We start from the raw sequence: 15,515 nt of genomic DNA, 5'->3' as shown, positions 1-15,515 counted from the left end.
CAGATATTCCTGACGTGAACGTGACCTATTTTTCATCCTTGCAGACGTGAATTGTTTGTTCTGCTGCTCAAACGCTGTGTGTACCTGCTGACGTTGTCCACATCTTTATTTTTATACAGATATATCTCTATATATGTATATACTGTATATATATATGTCATTATTTGTAATATTTGTTTATTCACAAACGCCCTCTGCTGCTGCAAAACAAGTCACATTAATGTCTCAAATGTCTTTTTTGAAATATGTAGAAATACAGCCAAAAAAACATGAATAAAGTGGTTAAAAATGTAAAATATTCTACTAATATTTGCAAAAATATACTTAAAAAAACTTAAGTTGTTTAATCATGGCTGTTTGGTGTGCAAACATTAAAATGCTGCATTTTCAACAAATACAGTGCTTCATGGAGGGAAAATGCTACTTACTAATAAAAATGTTTAGTAAAAAAGTATCTTAATTTCATATTAAATGCAGATTGTTGACAGGTTTTTTGTGTGAAAATGACCAAATACAGTTCATGAAAGTTTTTCAGTTGACAAAACTGAGGGTGACACTGAGGAAATATACTAAATAGAGTAAAAAAATGTGAATTATTAAATATCTGGGTCAATATTAATTCCATTTTCTTACACAATGACAGCAAAAAAGAAAAGAGTCACAGGTCAAACATCCTGCACTATCTTGTCTTGTGCTGCCCTCATCTGGATCCTTTAGGTACTGACGTCAACATGAGGGAACTGACTTTGTAATTTCACCTGTGTTATATTTAAATCTTTATCCCGGTTCCTCACAGAAGAACCTAAAATAAGAAATTAAATTTGATATCATAACATTATTAATGATCAGTTACAGTGTGGATTATCTTGTGACCAAAGTTAAAAATGAAGGGAATAACTTAATCTTTTGGCAGATTAGCTCCACATCAACATCAGGATCAGGACTTTGGAAAGATCACGTAAGAAAATTTGAGTCTCCTCTGAGGAAAGAATCACTCAGAATTGGAGGAAATGTCTGAGGTTACAGCTGCTTTCATATGTTTGTGTTCAGAGGTTTTAGAGATGGATTATTTAGGAATTAAGATTTTGGAGTCAGAAGGAGAAGAACTGCAGGGAGCGCAGTGTCTGCGACATTTTCAATACAACAGAGATTCCTAAAAAGTTAACCTTGTTCTTCGTATTCTTGTAATGTTACAACTTTTCTTGTAATTTTTTTCTTAATACATTTTGTTTGTCAGATTTGTTTTCGCGTAAAACATATTTTCTCATAATATACTTTTTTCTCGTGATATAATTTTTTTCTCGTGATAATGTTTTTCTCGTAATATTTTTCTTGTAATAAATTTCTTTTCTCATCATTGTACAAATCTTTTCTCGAAATATTATGTCTTAATAACACTGAGGTGAATCTGTCAGTATTTATAGCTAAATTTTAAAGTAAAAAAAACAAAAACACAAACGTACAAACGTGTCATTTCCATAATATGTACATTTATTTAGAGGAGAGTGAAGCACTAAGTTAAACAGAACGATACAGTACACGTTGTCAACCTGCCAAAGGACGTTAGAGGCACTTAGCATGTGAGGAAAGAGAGTGAACAGGTTACTGTACATCATGAGTTCATCATCATCCCGACAGATTTTCAAAATAAAGCCCATGTAGTAGCAGAAACCACCTTAACAGTGAAGAAGAAACCGATAAAAACAGTGTTTACGTTGTAAAACTGGAAATTCAACAGCATACTTGTCTTGTTAATAATCATAAATCAAACGTGTGACACAATGTTTTCACCATATTAGCATGATAGCATCACAACGCCGACATATATTTGTTTTGAAAGAAATTTTAAATCACAAACTGAGTGACAATAGTTGCAATGTCTTCTTATTTCAAGTAAATGAGAGCAAAATGTTCACATTTAGCCCTTTGACATGATTGAATTTGATCCCAAAAAACTGCTGAAAAAAAAATATAAACCATGTGAATTATTTTACGTGGTAGTCTTAAATCTTTTTTTTTTAAAAATCTGAATAAAATTGCCTCTTGATGAAGCTAAAGGGAACAAAACATGACGTCAATGGTAAAACTAGCTTAGTGGAGCGAGCTAGCTAGCCGAGCAAAGTTGGTTGACACCAGTTTTGCAATAATTATAAATATTAACATCAGCAAAGTCAGTATGTAGCCTAGTTAGCAGATTTAATTATTAATGTTTAACCCTTTAAAAACACTTATTTTTGAGAAGATGACATTTTATGCCACTAGGACCAAATGTGTCAGGTTTTTGTGAGAGATGACAATTCTAAATCTTTTAAAGGTTAAGTCACCAAAGACGCGACAAAGTACTTCTCTGAAAGTGCCTTTTTTAAGTTAAACTATTTTTTTTAAAAAGACACTATGCACTATGCTAGGCTAACCAGAAGCTGGCAACAGCTCTGAATTTGAAGTGTATCGACAAGGTAGGTCTGATTTGATTAGTAACTCACCAATATTTGAGATTTAAGGGAATAGTAATAGGACTATCATTAGAAAATGGTACCAATTTGAAAATTTTTGATTAAACTTTGCTGACTGGGTTTAATTTAGTCAAAAAAAAACAAAAAAACCTGGACGTCACTAAAGTTAGAAAGACAGAACAAGGAGACTGGTGTAATTAAAACACAAAAACGCATGGCTTGCATTTCTCAGTCACGTTTGCATATTGAATGGAATAAAACATTCAGGTTCCCACAGTCGGATCATCATGAAAGACAATCTTAAAATACAGAGGTAACACTTCCTGTTACCGCAAATACGTCAAACGTAAAAATAAATGTATGTACAGCACACGGAAGTGGACGGTAGGTGGATTTACAGTATATTAATGCAGGGAAAACGAACATGAGACACGTTCAGTAATCACAATACAAAGTCTGTCGGGCGTGGAGTACAACATCACTCTCTATTTAACTAAAAATAACATCCCCTATGGTATTTGGGTGAAATATTTCACAAATGATACATTTTTTTGATGTTGAAAATGTGAGATTTTGGGTTGATCCAGCAAACCACTCACATTAAAAATAAAGACCTCTAGCTTAATGCTGCGAATATGTTTGAACCGAGAGTGTACGTAAACTCAAGGAGATTCGTATTTTCAACTTTGGCTCTAACTTCACACCAAAACCATTCAGCGTTGACGTTTTATCTAGCGAGACCGTTAAAGTTGGCGAGGGAGTCAGTCTACCAAGTATGCACACACAAAAAAAATCTTGTGGTTGCGAATGGCGCGGTGCAAAACTCGCGTTCTAGCAATCGTGACATTTCTCCGCAAGTGGTGGTCCAAGTGGCTCATACTGCGATATTTCATAGTGGGTTTATTATTTACAGAGATTTGATGCGGGCAACAATTTCTTAGTGTACCAGTGTATGCGTGTGTGTGTAGTGTACTGCTAAAGTTTTCCAAAACTGTTTTGTCATATAAACCTTGTTTAAATTTGCCGTCATCAAGGTTTGTTTTCCGGCACTTGCTGTCCATACAATCTGCAATAAAGGTCGTTTCCACATCATCAATTTAGTGAACATCATCATCCATGACATAAAGTAAATTTAGAGTAAATCATGTTTTTAACCATTGATCATGTATTTATCTATGCGGTATAACAACAGATGCTAATAACTAAATGAAACTATTTTTGGCCAGATGTTGAGTAGGGCTGCAACGATTACTCGATTATAAATCAGTCACTAATAATCAACTGTTTTGATAATCGATGAATTAGTTTTCAACATGTTCTATCATTTTTACGGACCAAACAAGTATTAAATCGAGAAAATAATCCGAGGTACATTCTGAAAACAAAATGGTTTATCGTAAAAATTCAGAAATATAAAAACAGATCCAAGACTTGCGTGCCATTAAGAAAACTTAGTTTTACTGAAATTGCATAGGGTGTATTATTATTATTATTATTGTTGTTATCATGGATCGATTCATTTCCCCAAGTATTTGCATTGAGTGGTGAAGTTTCCCTGTTTAAAAAGATTTTCTACTTTAGGTCACTGCCAGACTAAAAAAACGCAATTAAAAATCTCGTCCTCTACCTCCGACATAAGCGTGATACAGGTTGACAAAAATCCTACTCAGCTACTCCTGATAAGTATAGTATAAAATTGGTATCCTGTTAAATTAAAATGTACATTAAAAAGGAATCATTTGGACAGAATATTTTCCATTATCGCATAAAACGCATAAGCGCATAAAACAAACAAACTCGAAAGTCTACAAGTCCGGCTGTACAACGGCTTCCTGTCCTTATGTGCAGGATAATAAAATATACAAAAAGTCCCTTAAACTCAGCCAATGCTTCTTTTTTATATATATCTATATATGTATTTCTGCGCAAAAATGACAAATCAAATGAATGTGAAATCACCTGAGAAATTTAATCCAACAACCTCTGCTGATGTTGTCCCCTCCCCTTTTTTAACCAGTGCTCTTACAACTCCTAATTACAGTGTACCATTTTCACAGTTCAATGTGACCTGTGCATGCATGCATGATTAAAAAAATCATGCTTGCAGTACATCATTTACAAGAATATGCACCTTTTGAAAAGATAAACTACAATTCACTTAAGAATTATGTACGGACGTGAACAAACGCTTAATGGAAAGTCATTAAAAAATATACAACTTCAAAAATTTTGTTCGACCTCAAAAAGGACAGAATATTATAAAGTCATTTAAAAGGTAGCGGAAAACTCTCAAAACAGTTTATTCCAGTCTCTAGTTGCCTCCATGAGGTGGCGCTGGCCGTGACCAATCCAGTCTTCTTGGTTGTTGAAGAGACGACCACAAAACCAGCAGTCAAACGCTGCGGACACTCGTCGGCAACCCGGTTCCACAACCTCATATTTTCTTCTGCTTTTTTTCCTTAACTTCATTTTCAGTATGAATCGTTCTCGGACAGAACTCTGAACTGACCGAGGTCTTGGATCATCGTTATGAGATGAAGCACCTTTGGTTGAGTAGTTCTTCCCTTGAGCACCAAGTTCAGCGAGAGCTTGGACAGTTTTCTGAGACAGAGAGACCTTAGTGACAAAGCCTTTGTGCCTGTTCACAACCTTCATGATACTGGCTACTTCAGGAATGTCAGCATCGGGATGATTGAGCACCACAACAGGTTGGTACCTACGAGGACATTTGATCTGCTGTAAAGAATTGAACGGGGCAAGCCGTAGTGTCCTTTCAACGTCTTTGGCGACAGGCTTCCACAACACAGCAGTGTCTTTGTCAGTTAGCGCTCGATTTGAGAACCTTCTTGCTTTATGTAAAGTTTCTGGAAGCTCATCAAATAATGCTTTCCTCCTCCTTTTCCTTTGGCTTGGGGGCCGGATTGGCCTTGGGGCTAAAACTGGCTTCTCTGCTTCACGCAATTGCACCTTTACATTCATCTGTGGGCTTGAAATGCAGGATTCTTTGTGCGGAGTATTTTGGATGGTGATCAGTTTCTTGACTCCATTGGAGACATTTACATTTGTTTTGTTTGAAGCCACCAGAAAACACTGGGTCTGAGGTCTGGTGGCCAAAAACAAAGGTTGACCACTTGAGGTGGGGGCACCACTGGAAGGAGTAACAAATTTAATTAGGACTTTGTTTGCAGAACTTTCACTGGTTTGGCTGCACTGAATCCCATCCTGGTTGTTCAAAATTAGGCCAGATTTGGGTTGAGAAATGTAGCGAAGCAGGAATGCTTGTCGACCAGACTGCAGAGCACTGGATTTGTCTGCAGCACTCACAGGCATGGCCAGAACTGGCCTGGAATTTGCTGGGAGTTGTGTACTTGCTAGTCTGAGGGCATTACTGTTAGGGGTGTGGACAAATGGAACAGATTTCTGTACTAAGTAACAGGTAGGTTGTGTCTTTACTGATTTGTCCTTGGGTGTATTATGTGATGAGCTTGAAAGAAGTACAGGACCCTTTAAACCGGGACTTTGGATGAGATAGTGATTTGAGGAGGTACTTAAACCTGGTTGAACAGCAGAGAGAAGAGTTGTCGCTTTTTCAGCAGTCCCTGCCTTTGGTGTTGATACAGCTAACCTCCTGCTGTTTGGAGACAAAGTTACACCAGTTTGGTTACTTGATCGTTCTGCACTTGGCGTCATGTACGATACGTTAATCTGAGGATGTGCCGAGTTAGTGATCAGCTTGAAACCTGGGGTTGCCTTGACCTGCACTGGCATGGCAAATCGATTCTCAGCAGTCCTCAGGAGAACTGGCTGCTTACAGTCTGGCAGTTGAAGTATTCGCAAAGTTGTTTTTGTTTGTTTCAAAGCATCGTTGCAAGCCCCTGAGGTTTTTACTCTATCCTTATTAAGTTGTTGGGAAATTATTGTGTCTGAATGTTCTTCCACAAAACTGCCAAAGGAACTACTCTTTGTTTCTGGAGGTTTTTTGGATATGGGAATGCAATCCTCTTCTACTTTGATTATATTAAAGTCTTGGAGAACCGAGTCAAAATTTTCATCCTCAGTGAGAGGATCATCAACACTAGCTACACATTCATCAACCTCAATGTCACTCTCTGACATATTGTCCATATCGTCTGAATCTTTCCGAGGTGTCTCTCCTGAGATTGGTTCTCGAGACTCTGCAAAGCTAAACTGTGATGATTCGCATGTACTTTCTCTGTCGGCAGAGAGTTCAGACATACTGCCAAAGCTATGGTTAGTGTTAAGTGAAGAACAAAACGTTTCCTTGGAATAGTTGTGAAAGGTAAATACTTCTTGACTTGGTGAACATTGAGTGCAGGATTCAGAGCCCACTGCACTCTCTCTGTGGCTAGCTGAATTGATTGGGGATGATTCTGATTGAAGTGGTGAAGTTGACGACAATCTTTTAAAATGCTGCTGTCCGTTTTTATGATTAAACACAGGTCTAAACCCATTAATCTTCCCTGGCGTGCTATGACAAAACTGGTCATCGGTGTGTTCGTCGGCTTCTGAGTCAGTCAATGGTAATGAAGCAGTATTTTTGTCGGCTAATGTAAATTGCACCGTTTCCTGGGTAACTCTCGAAAGTGATGACGAACCAGTGACCTTACCAGTGCTGTTTATTTTAGAAAAACTGTGGCTGGTTGTAGCAGAATTAAAAGTAGCAGAGAGCAGGTTATTATCTGAAGTACTTCTCTCAGAGCCAGATGTTTGACTTGGGTGACTTTGGTCACCCAAATCTTCATTTGTCAAGAAATCTGCACAAGTTGAGGAAGGATAATTGGCTTGGGCCCCGTTATCAACTCTGTGTGTGGTGGTGTCAAGGTTGCAAACAGAAGTTTCTTCCTCTTCAATCTTGACCTTCACTGCCATAATATCGTCTTCTTCCAACTGTAAGCAAGACCCATTTCTTGGTGAGACAGCATGGGTGTTCAATGATGAACTCTTACCATCAGGGCATTCCCCATTCTCAACTGAGCTTTTGCCATTATCTAACGCAGGTTTTGGTGCCACGTCCTCAAAAGAGGGGTTGTTCTGGATGGTTGAATCTTGTTTTACTGTTGGTATTACTTTGAGGACAAGGTGTTTTTTACCATCAACCATTTTGAAACCCATCACTTTGGTTGTGCAGTTGGGGGGAAGAGAGATTTTGTTCTTAACCATCAGAACCGTGAGCCCGTTGGGATTTTTGTGATTTGCAACATCAGAACCTGCTGAGTTATCACCGTCCTGTAACATTAATGAGTGCTCTAAGTTATGAGCAACTTTACTCCAGTTGTTGTCCTTTTTTGTCCGATCCACATTATGGTGGGTCTCCTCGATGGAAAGCTCTGGTTTGATTAGCCGGCCATTTTGATTTGTTAAATTCCCAGAAAGGCAGTTCAGTTTTGTTATCCTCTGGGCCTCCTGTGAGTTACCGCTCTTTTTCAGCAACTGTTTTAAGTTTGTAGATGCTGGAGTGCTGCCGTCTTCGAGGTTCTTTAATGAATTCCTTTTCTCATTGTACCGTTTGTGAACAGCTGCAGTGTGTTTTTTCAGAATCTCATTTAGTGCCGCACCAAATCCACAGATCGGACAAGTGAAGGGAAACAACCCCGAGTGAGCTTCCATGTGCGTCTCATGATCCTCTTCGTTCAAGCTGATGTGTCTGCACTCCGGACACTTCCAGTGAGTCTCGTTGTGATGATGGATGTGCTGGACAAATGTCCCGGCATCCATGGTCGTAAAGTCACACCAGTCACAGTTGAAATGTCCGTTTTGACTGTGACACATCATATAGTGTCTGGTAACCAAAAGCAGGGAGTACTTGACGTCGTCGTTGCAGAGCTCACATGTAACCAGAGTGTTTCTGTGCTCAATTCGGTGGCGCTGAAGAGTAGGAAACTTGTTTGTGACAAAGCCACACAGGTCACAAGGGTAAGTCGGAAGAGTCCCTTCATGGGCCACTTGAAAATGTTTGAGGAGGTCATTGGGGCTGTATGTGAGATCATCTTTACACACTAAACACCCGAAACTTAAAATCTTTCCAGAGAAAAACGCCCCCTGCTGATTTTTACAATGTCCTTTTCTGAGAGATTGTTTATCTTTCTTGATAGAACTCCCGTGTTCTTTATGGGACAATTCTTCTACATTATGGAAGAGCGACCCATCGGTCACTTCTCTGAAATGCTTATACACAAAGTCCTTTACCTCTCCGTCCTCTATTACGGATATACCGCAATTTTTGGCAGAATCATGAGGTATTATGAGGTCTTCCTCCATAGTTGCAGATTTCTGAAAGAAAAGAAATAAGGTGATTTTTTTTTTTTTCTAATGCGGAATGACCCCAGTTTTTTTTTGCAAACACTGAAAACAGAACGATCCATTACCAGTGGAGGGGGACTGCAAATGGGCACCGACACAAACACTTAAAGGAATCATGGGACTCACCTGTGTGGAACTCAAGGTGTACATCTTATATATAAGATAAATTACATATAGTCTATTTAGTTTGTTTAATAAAAATACAAGGTATAGACCTGTTTTAAAGGAAAGGTAACCTTAAATGTCTTCTGGCTCTTAATAAAAGGTGTAAAAACTACTACTATTAACTGGTACTGGTAGAAAATTAAGGTTGTGATATTGATATCAGACATTAATTTAATTTAATTTAATTTAATTTAATTTAATTTAATTTAATTTAATGTCTTAATTAATCCAACAACCTCTGCTGATGTTGTCCTCTGCCCTCTTTTAAAGGGGACATATTATGCAAAATCAACTTTTTCAACAAACATTTCAACACTTATATTTGGGACTGTGGAGGCCCTACCAGTCACCAAAGTGTGGAAAAAGAATACTCAGTCATTTTTTCGTGGTCCCCCTTAGTGTAAGTATAGGCGATAAAACAGGCGATGTTGAATTACCTGCGCTTATGGCGGCAGCATGCGCATTTCAACGGGAATATTACCACCCCACCAGTAAGTATACTTGGAGAGCTCCACCTTAGCTGTTGGTGGCTGCACAGTGGAGCACAGTGTTTTACACTTCTCTTCCTGTGATGGCACTCTCGCTGTTTTCCACGCACGCTGCCATGTTGATATTGTCAGAGAACTAGTGGAGGGAGGGGGAGAGGAATGGAGCTGAGGGAACAGGAGCTGAGCAAGTGAGCGCAGTAAAAAGGACACACCCACTTCTTCCCCCTGGAAGAAGTGGGTGTGTGTTTGCCTGTGTCTCATTTGCATATAAAGGGACCATGCACAAAATGTTCTGAAAGGGGTGGATATGGCAGGGTTATTGAACTGCTATGGTGCTTCATCATTATTGTATTTTGACCAAAGCATGTCACTGACAATTTTAACTTGGGGATATAGGGCATAATATGTCTCCTTTAACCAGTGCTCTAACAACTCCTAATTACAGTGTACCATTTCCACCATTTCCAGACTACTTTAAAAGAGTTCCTATAGTGTTGGCCTTCAAACTCCATATTTTTCCAATTATATCTTCATGGTGCGTTTAATTTGTAGTCCTAAATTACAATTTCCAAAGTTCAGAGGGTGTGCCTTTCATTTGGAACACACCCTCAAGTCGGGTTTCAAACTCGGAAAGTCCAATTTACCTCACATGCCCTGAGAAGGGCTTCCAAAATGGCTGCCACTTCCGTCAACCGCTAAAACACTCTGTTATTTTAACTGTCAATCGCACTTCTGTCTTATTTGTTTCACAATAAATCCGTTGTACACGTCATACTCTTCAATTATTTCCGTGGACATGTTGCTACACCGTTTTTGGGTACAGAATACCATGTAGAACGTTGCTGGTATTGCTAGCAACAGCTAACATTGACTAGCCCGATGTAAATGTAAATTTACTTCATTATGTAAAATACATAAATAGCTGTAGAGGGCGCCAGCATAGATGTCAAGGAGGTAGCAGCTTATTCAGCTATTGTTAAAAAAAAAAAAAAAAGCTAAAATTTGTCATGTCAGTGGATCTTGTCACATTTGCTGAAACAAAAATACTTTCATTTAAAAGCCAATAGTTGCTGACCCCAATGTTGAGCCAATAATATTTGGCATCCACAGTTTCTACAGAATGTTAAAGTTAATACATGGACATATAGACATAAAATAAAGTAAATAAATATGGTTAAAGCAGATTTATACTGCTTTAACTTTATACTATTAGGAATGACCGTCACACTTGAAGGAAATTATGGTTTTGCTCAACAGAAATAAAGATAACGTGGCTACTGAGAAATGTGTAGACATAACAGAATCACTGTGCGTTTCTGTGTTTTCACTCATCTTGGTATGTGCGCTGCCGCCTCACTGACTGCTCTGTTATCACTCTAATTTTGAATAAATATCAGATCACGACAAACGTGAATTACGCAACAAATTGCTTTTGCAAGATATTAATACTGTTCTTATAGATTCTAATATCAAAACAAAGCCTAATTAATATGTTCTCTAAGGACAGCAAAGAGACTTCAGTGTCACAAACAAAATTAGTAAAGGTTGGTGGTGAAAGTATATTTAAATGGCAGTTATTACCTGTATTCCTTTAGGAAAACATCAATACAGAAGCTTGTAGTGTTGCCACGGCACCTGTGAGACAGAAACACGTAACAAGTTACCACTTTGTTTTCAAGTTGTAAAATTCTACTTTACATCTAAATATAAATATATCACAAAATGTTAAGTGATTAAAACACAGGCAGAGTTTCAAGCAATGCAGGTTTGTAAACACAAATAAAAGAATGCTATGTGAACATAAGTTCACAATGCATAAAAACATAAACAAAAACATGAAAGGAAGCAACATGGACGACTGTTAACGCCACCTAAAATTCTAAATATAAACCCACACTCTGTGAGAGGAAAGCTCCTAACCAGCGTTAATCTCAGCTTTGAGTTCCCAGAGTCTTCTTAACCTCACTGTACTGTAGTAAGTAACAGGACTGGACTCATTACTGCCCCCTGAGGCTGGAGGACTAAGAAAAACACTCCAAAAGTCCAAAAGATGGGTGTCAACTGCAAGCTAAAATGACAAAATTCATCTTGATCTGTGAAGATGTCGATGAGATATACACATCTGAAATTGGATTTCCCATATAAAATTTAAATTGCCTCCTAATCCATAATCTGGGTTAAATCCGGATGAAATTTGGTCTGGTGGTAGAGTGTGTGGTAGAGTGTGTGGTCCTGCGTACACATACAAATTTCGTTCAAATCCAATGACTTTTGACAGAGATAAACATATTTTTAATATTTAGTATTATTTACAGTTTTGCCCATTTTAAGAGACTGGGATTTCTTGCAAATTTTACTTTTTTGTCACGTCATCAGTGGGAAGATTCTTATAAAAACTAATTGAGAACATAGTTGCATGATGACCTAAACATCATAGCAAAATACAGATTGATCCATCAAAAAAGTGAATACAGGAAGTTGCTAACAGGAGGACAAACTTACAAAATAAAGCGACACGGATGAAAACAGAATCTCCTTGCTGGAGGAAATAACCCAGGACTGAGCCAAAATTAATTAACAACAAACAAACCCAATAATGTAGTTTATTTTTCTTACACAGCACATTAAATGTTCACCGCTCATATAATAATAATAAAAAACATAATCAGGTAAAAATTTAAGTACAACTTTTAAAGGCACCTGAACATAACTGGACTCTGACATGTTCATACATGCAGTGTTTGCATCACACACTCAAGTGTGGAAATTTAGAGTGTCAAGAACACACACACACACACACACACACACACACAAAACCCTGGACTTTGTTCTCTAACATTTATTCAATCTTCACACTTGTTGATTGGTCTTATTCGGGTTACACTCATATCATATGCATTCATAACTTTGCATAAAACGGCACAATTGCACTAAATATTTATTGTTGTTTTGACACTATTCTGCTTCAGCTTTCACAAATGCATTAAGACCCTGAAACACAGACGTACAAAATTGGAATTCCCCTTTAAGATCAGCTGGTTTGAAAACACACAGGGTAATTTTAGCTTCATCAACATCTTCACACAACGGCAACTAACTATTATTTTCATCACTGAAAATCATCAAAACCACATAACACCACACTTAGCAGCAACAACCAAAACACTCCAACTAATTTGTATATTCAGGCTACTGTAGAAACATGGCGGCACAAAATGACCGCCTCTGTAAAGTAAGTCCTAATTTGCAAAAAAAGCTATGAAAACAAAACTATTTAGATTGTACACAAATAAAAAAATACTTATATGTAGCATCTTCCCTTTCTGTCAATAAAATGTAAGTTTATTGACAGAAAGGGAAGATAAAAAAAACATTATTTTTTAAATTTTTTCACATACGAATCACAATATTTTGGTGATGTAATGTCCCTGTCGTCTGGCTGAGGTGATGATAGAGGCAAAAAAAAAAAACATTCCACAAAGAACATTAGTGTCCTTAGTAAAAAAAAAAATTGTACCATTAGCAATGTTTTACAACATCAAAACACGGAGTCTTTTAGCATATCAGGAAGGATGAACTGTTCTTAGTTGGCAAGACGCAATACTCTGGGTAGTTTGTCCATTCAGGCTACTGTAGAAAAATGGCGACACAAGATGGCCGCCTTTGGAGCAAGTTACCTTATTTACAAAAAAGCTTTACTTGAATGCTTGTGTACACGAATAAAAACATACTCATAAGAAGTACTTAACATTTCTGTCACCAACTAACATTTAAAATTAATATATATGTTATATTATATTATTAATCACAATATTTTAGTGACAGGAAATGTTCATGTCCCACACCAAGGCTGAGGTAATGACAGGAGGGAAAAGTTGGCAAGAAACAACATTAAACACAGAAATACGGGGTAACACCTGGACAAAACCATGTCACATCTTCATTTCATCACGTAGCTTCTATCTTTCTCCAAGTGGGTCGCTCCATTCGACAAAGAATGTGGTGTAAAAATGGTAGTTAGTAAAAAAAAATTGTAACATAAGTAATGGTTTATAACATTAGAACATTTCATATTTTAGCATACCAGCATTCATTGTTTGTTTGTTAGTCAGTGAAACTCATGTACCAACTGATTTGTCCATTCAGGCTACTGTAGAAAAATGTAATTAACAAAAACACTTTGCTCAAATGCTACAAACACCAAGCGATTTTGAGTGTACACTAAAAAAAACATACTTATAAGTAGTATCTTCCATTTCTGACACTAACTAACATATAACACGTTTTCTTCTTAAATTTTTTGACATTAATCACAAAATTTTGGTCAGAATATCAATGACAGGAAATGTCAATGTCCCACACCAAGGCTGAGGTGATGGTGGGAGAAAGTTGGCAAGAAACTACATTAAACACTGTAACACGGGGTAACACCTGGACAAAACCATGTCACATCCTCGTTTAATTACGTGGCTTTTACTTTTTCCCGAGTGGGTCGCTCCACGGGAGTAAGTTTGGGTGGAAAACGCGAGGGGAAGCAAAGCCTGCTGCATTAAATACACACTTCACAGCAGCAACAACAACAAAAACGCTCCGGATTGAAAACACTCCGTGGAATTTGTGTCAACTGAAGCGCTCGGTACACACGGGGACACAACATGTCTGACAACCCGTGCAGGACAAGTGAGGAGTTTTTAACAGGCAGTTATTTCACACCAAAAAAAATCAAGCCCCCCTTCTCCACACCCACGCCAAGCTATTCAAAGTTACGTTAAATTATCCTGTTCCTTACTATGAACTCGCTGGAAGTCGAGGCGGCGTCCCGTCCGAGTCCGACATCACGGAAACGAGGCAGAGGTTTGAGAACACACACTCACACACTCTCACACACACACAGTAGAAACATTCGCCTTCCTTCTCTCCTCTCTGTGGAACCACAGCGACGGCGGCCATGACACTTCATCCGGGTACTTCCGTGCTCTTGACGCTCGCGCAGCAGCGGATGAATATGTGTTGCTTCTTCCCTCCGTCAAAACCCAAACTAGTGCATTTTGAGGGCATTTTCTGTCACATCAACACAGTTAGGGCAGCTTTTCACAACACTGTGGTGTTATATACTGATTTACGACACATTCGTAAGAGTACGGCGGTGTTTTCGCGACATGAACCCTACGTCATTACGTGTGTGTGTGTGTGTATGTGTGTGCTGGGTGGAAGAAGGAGAAGAAACGATAATGGCGGTTGTTACGCCATTTCCAATTGAACGCGTCACTGTGATTTGACTCCGTCCGTCTCCGATGCTTGATTGTCTATTTCTTGACATACTTTAAACACTTTTAACTTTAAATCGTCACAATCGTTCCATCATCAGCCCCTCTCCCCTCTGTGTCTCTGACTTACACACACACTCATTGAAGAGACAAACAATAATGGAGGATGTCAGGCTGTTACCTCGTCACCCAACATTAACATTGTGCAATGACAACACGTCCGCCATGTTGGATTGTTAGTTTAGCCAAAACACACACCCATATATTCAGTATTCAGTGTTAAAAGAGCCATTTTTGTACAAACCTATTTGATCCATAACAGGAAGATAACATCATGTATAAAGTTTTATTCATATGTATGTATGTATGTATGTATGTATATATATATATGTACTATATAAAAATGTTTTGTTGCATATATGAAAAAGACAGGTGTTGACATGGCACATTTGGCACATTTTTAATATTGCATTTGGTTTAGGGGAATACATCTTATTATTAAATGTAGAAAAGAAGAAATATGTTGTCATAAATGACCATAATCATAATGAGTCATCAGAGATTAAGGAAACATGTTCAACGTGGGTGGACATTTACATAGCACCAAAAAGGAGGACACAAGACTACACAGGGTTGCCAAGCGTTCCATAAAATAAGGATTTGCTTTCCATATTTGAAAGATAAAAGGTGTGTTTTCCATATTCAACGTAAACAGTGGTGAGATGTAAAGGTAAAGTGGTGACAGGAGGATACTGCTAACTGCTTGGGTGAAAAACCAGCGTGGAAAAATATACTAAAATTATTGTATCGATTTTTAAACT

At 38.0% G+C, this 15,515-nt stretch overlaps 1 protein-coding gene across 1 annotated transcript; it reads right to left on the bottom strand.

Annotated features, from left to right (window-relative positions):
* Window positions 1-4,397: 4,397 nt before the first annotated feature.
* Window positions 4,398-14,735, bottom strand: si:ch211-214e3.5 (zinc finger protein 518A). The gene is made up of 3 exons (XM_044014500.1): window positions 14,217-14,735; window positions 11,009-11,062; window positions 4,398-8,744 (listed from the first exon to the last, which is right to left on the bottom strand). The coding sequence occupies exon 3, from the start codon at window positions 8,730-8,732 to the stop codon at window positions 4,743-4,745; it is 3,990 nt and encodes a 1,329-aa protein (XP_043870435.1). The 5' UTR covers window positions 8,733-8,744; window positions 11,009-11,062; window positions 14,217-14,735; the 3' UTR covers window positions 4,398-4,742.
* Between the last annotated feature and the right edge of the window lie 780 nt (window positions 14,736-15,515).

This window comes from Solea senegalensis, linkage group LG18 (genome assembly GCF_019176455.1).
Source record: "Solea senegalensis isolate Sse05_10M linkage group LG18, IFAPA_SoseM_1, whole genome shotgun sequence".
In the NCBI taxonomy this organism is placed as follows: domain Eukaryota; kingdom Metazoa; phylum Chordata; class Actinopteri; order Pleuronectiformes; family Soleidae; genus Solea; species Solea senegalensis.
Note: the sequence above shows the minus strand (reverse complement) of the source record. Positions and strands in the feature narration are given on the sequence as shown.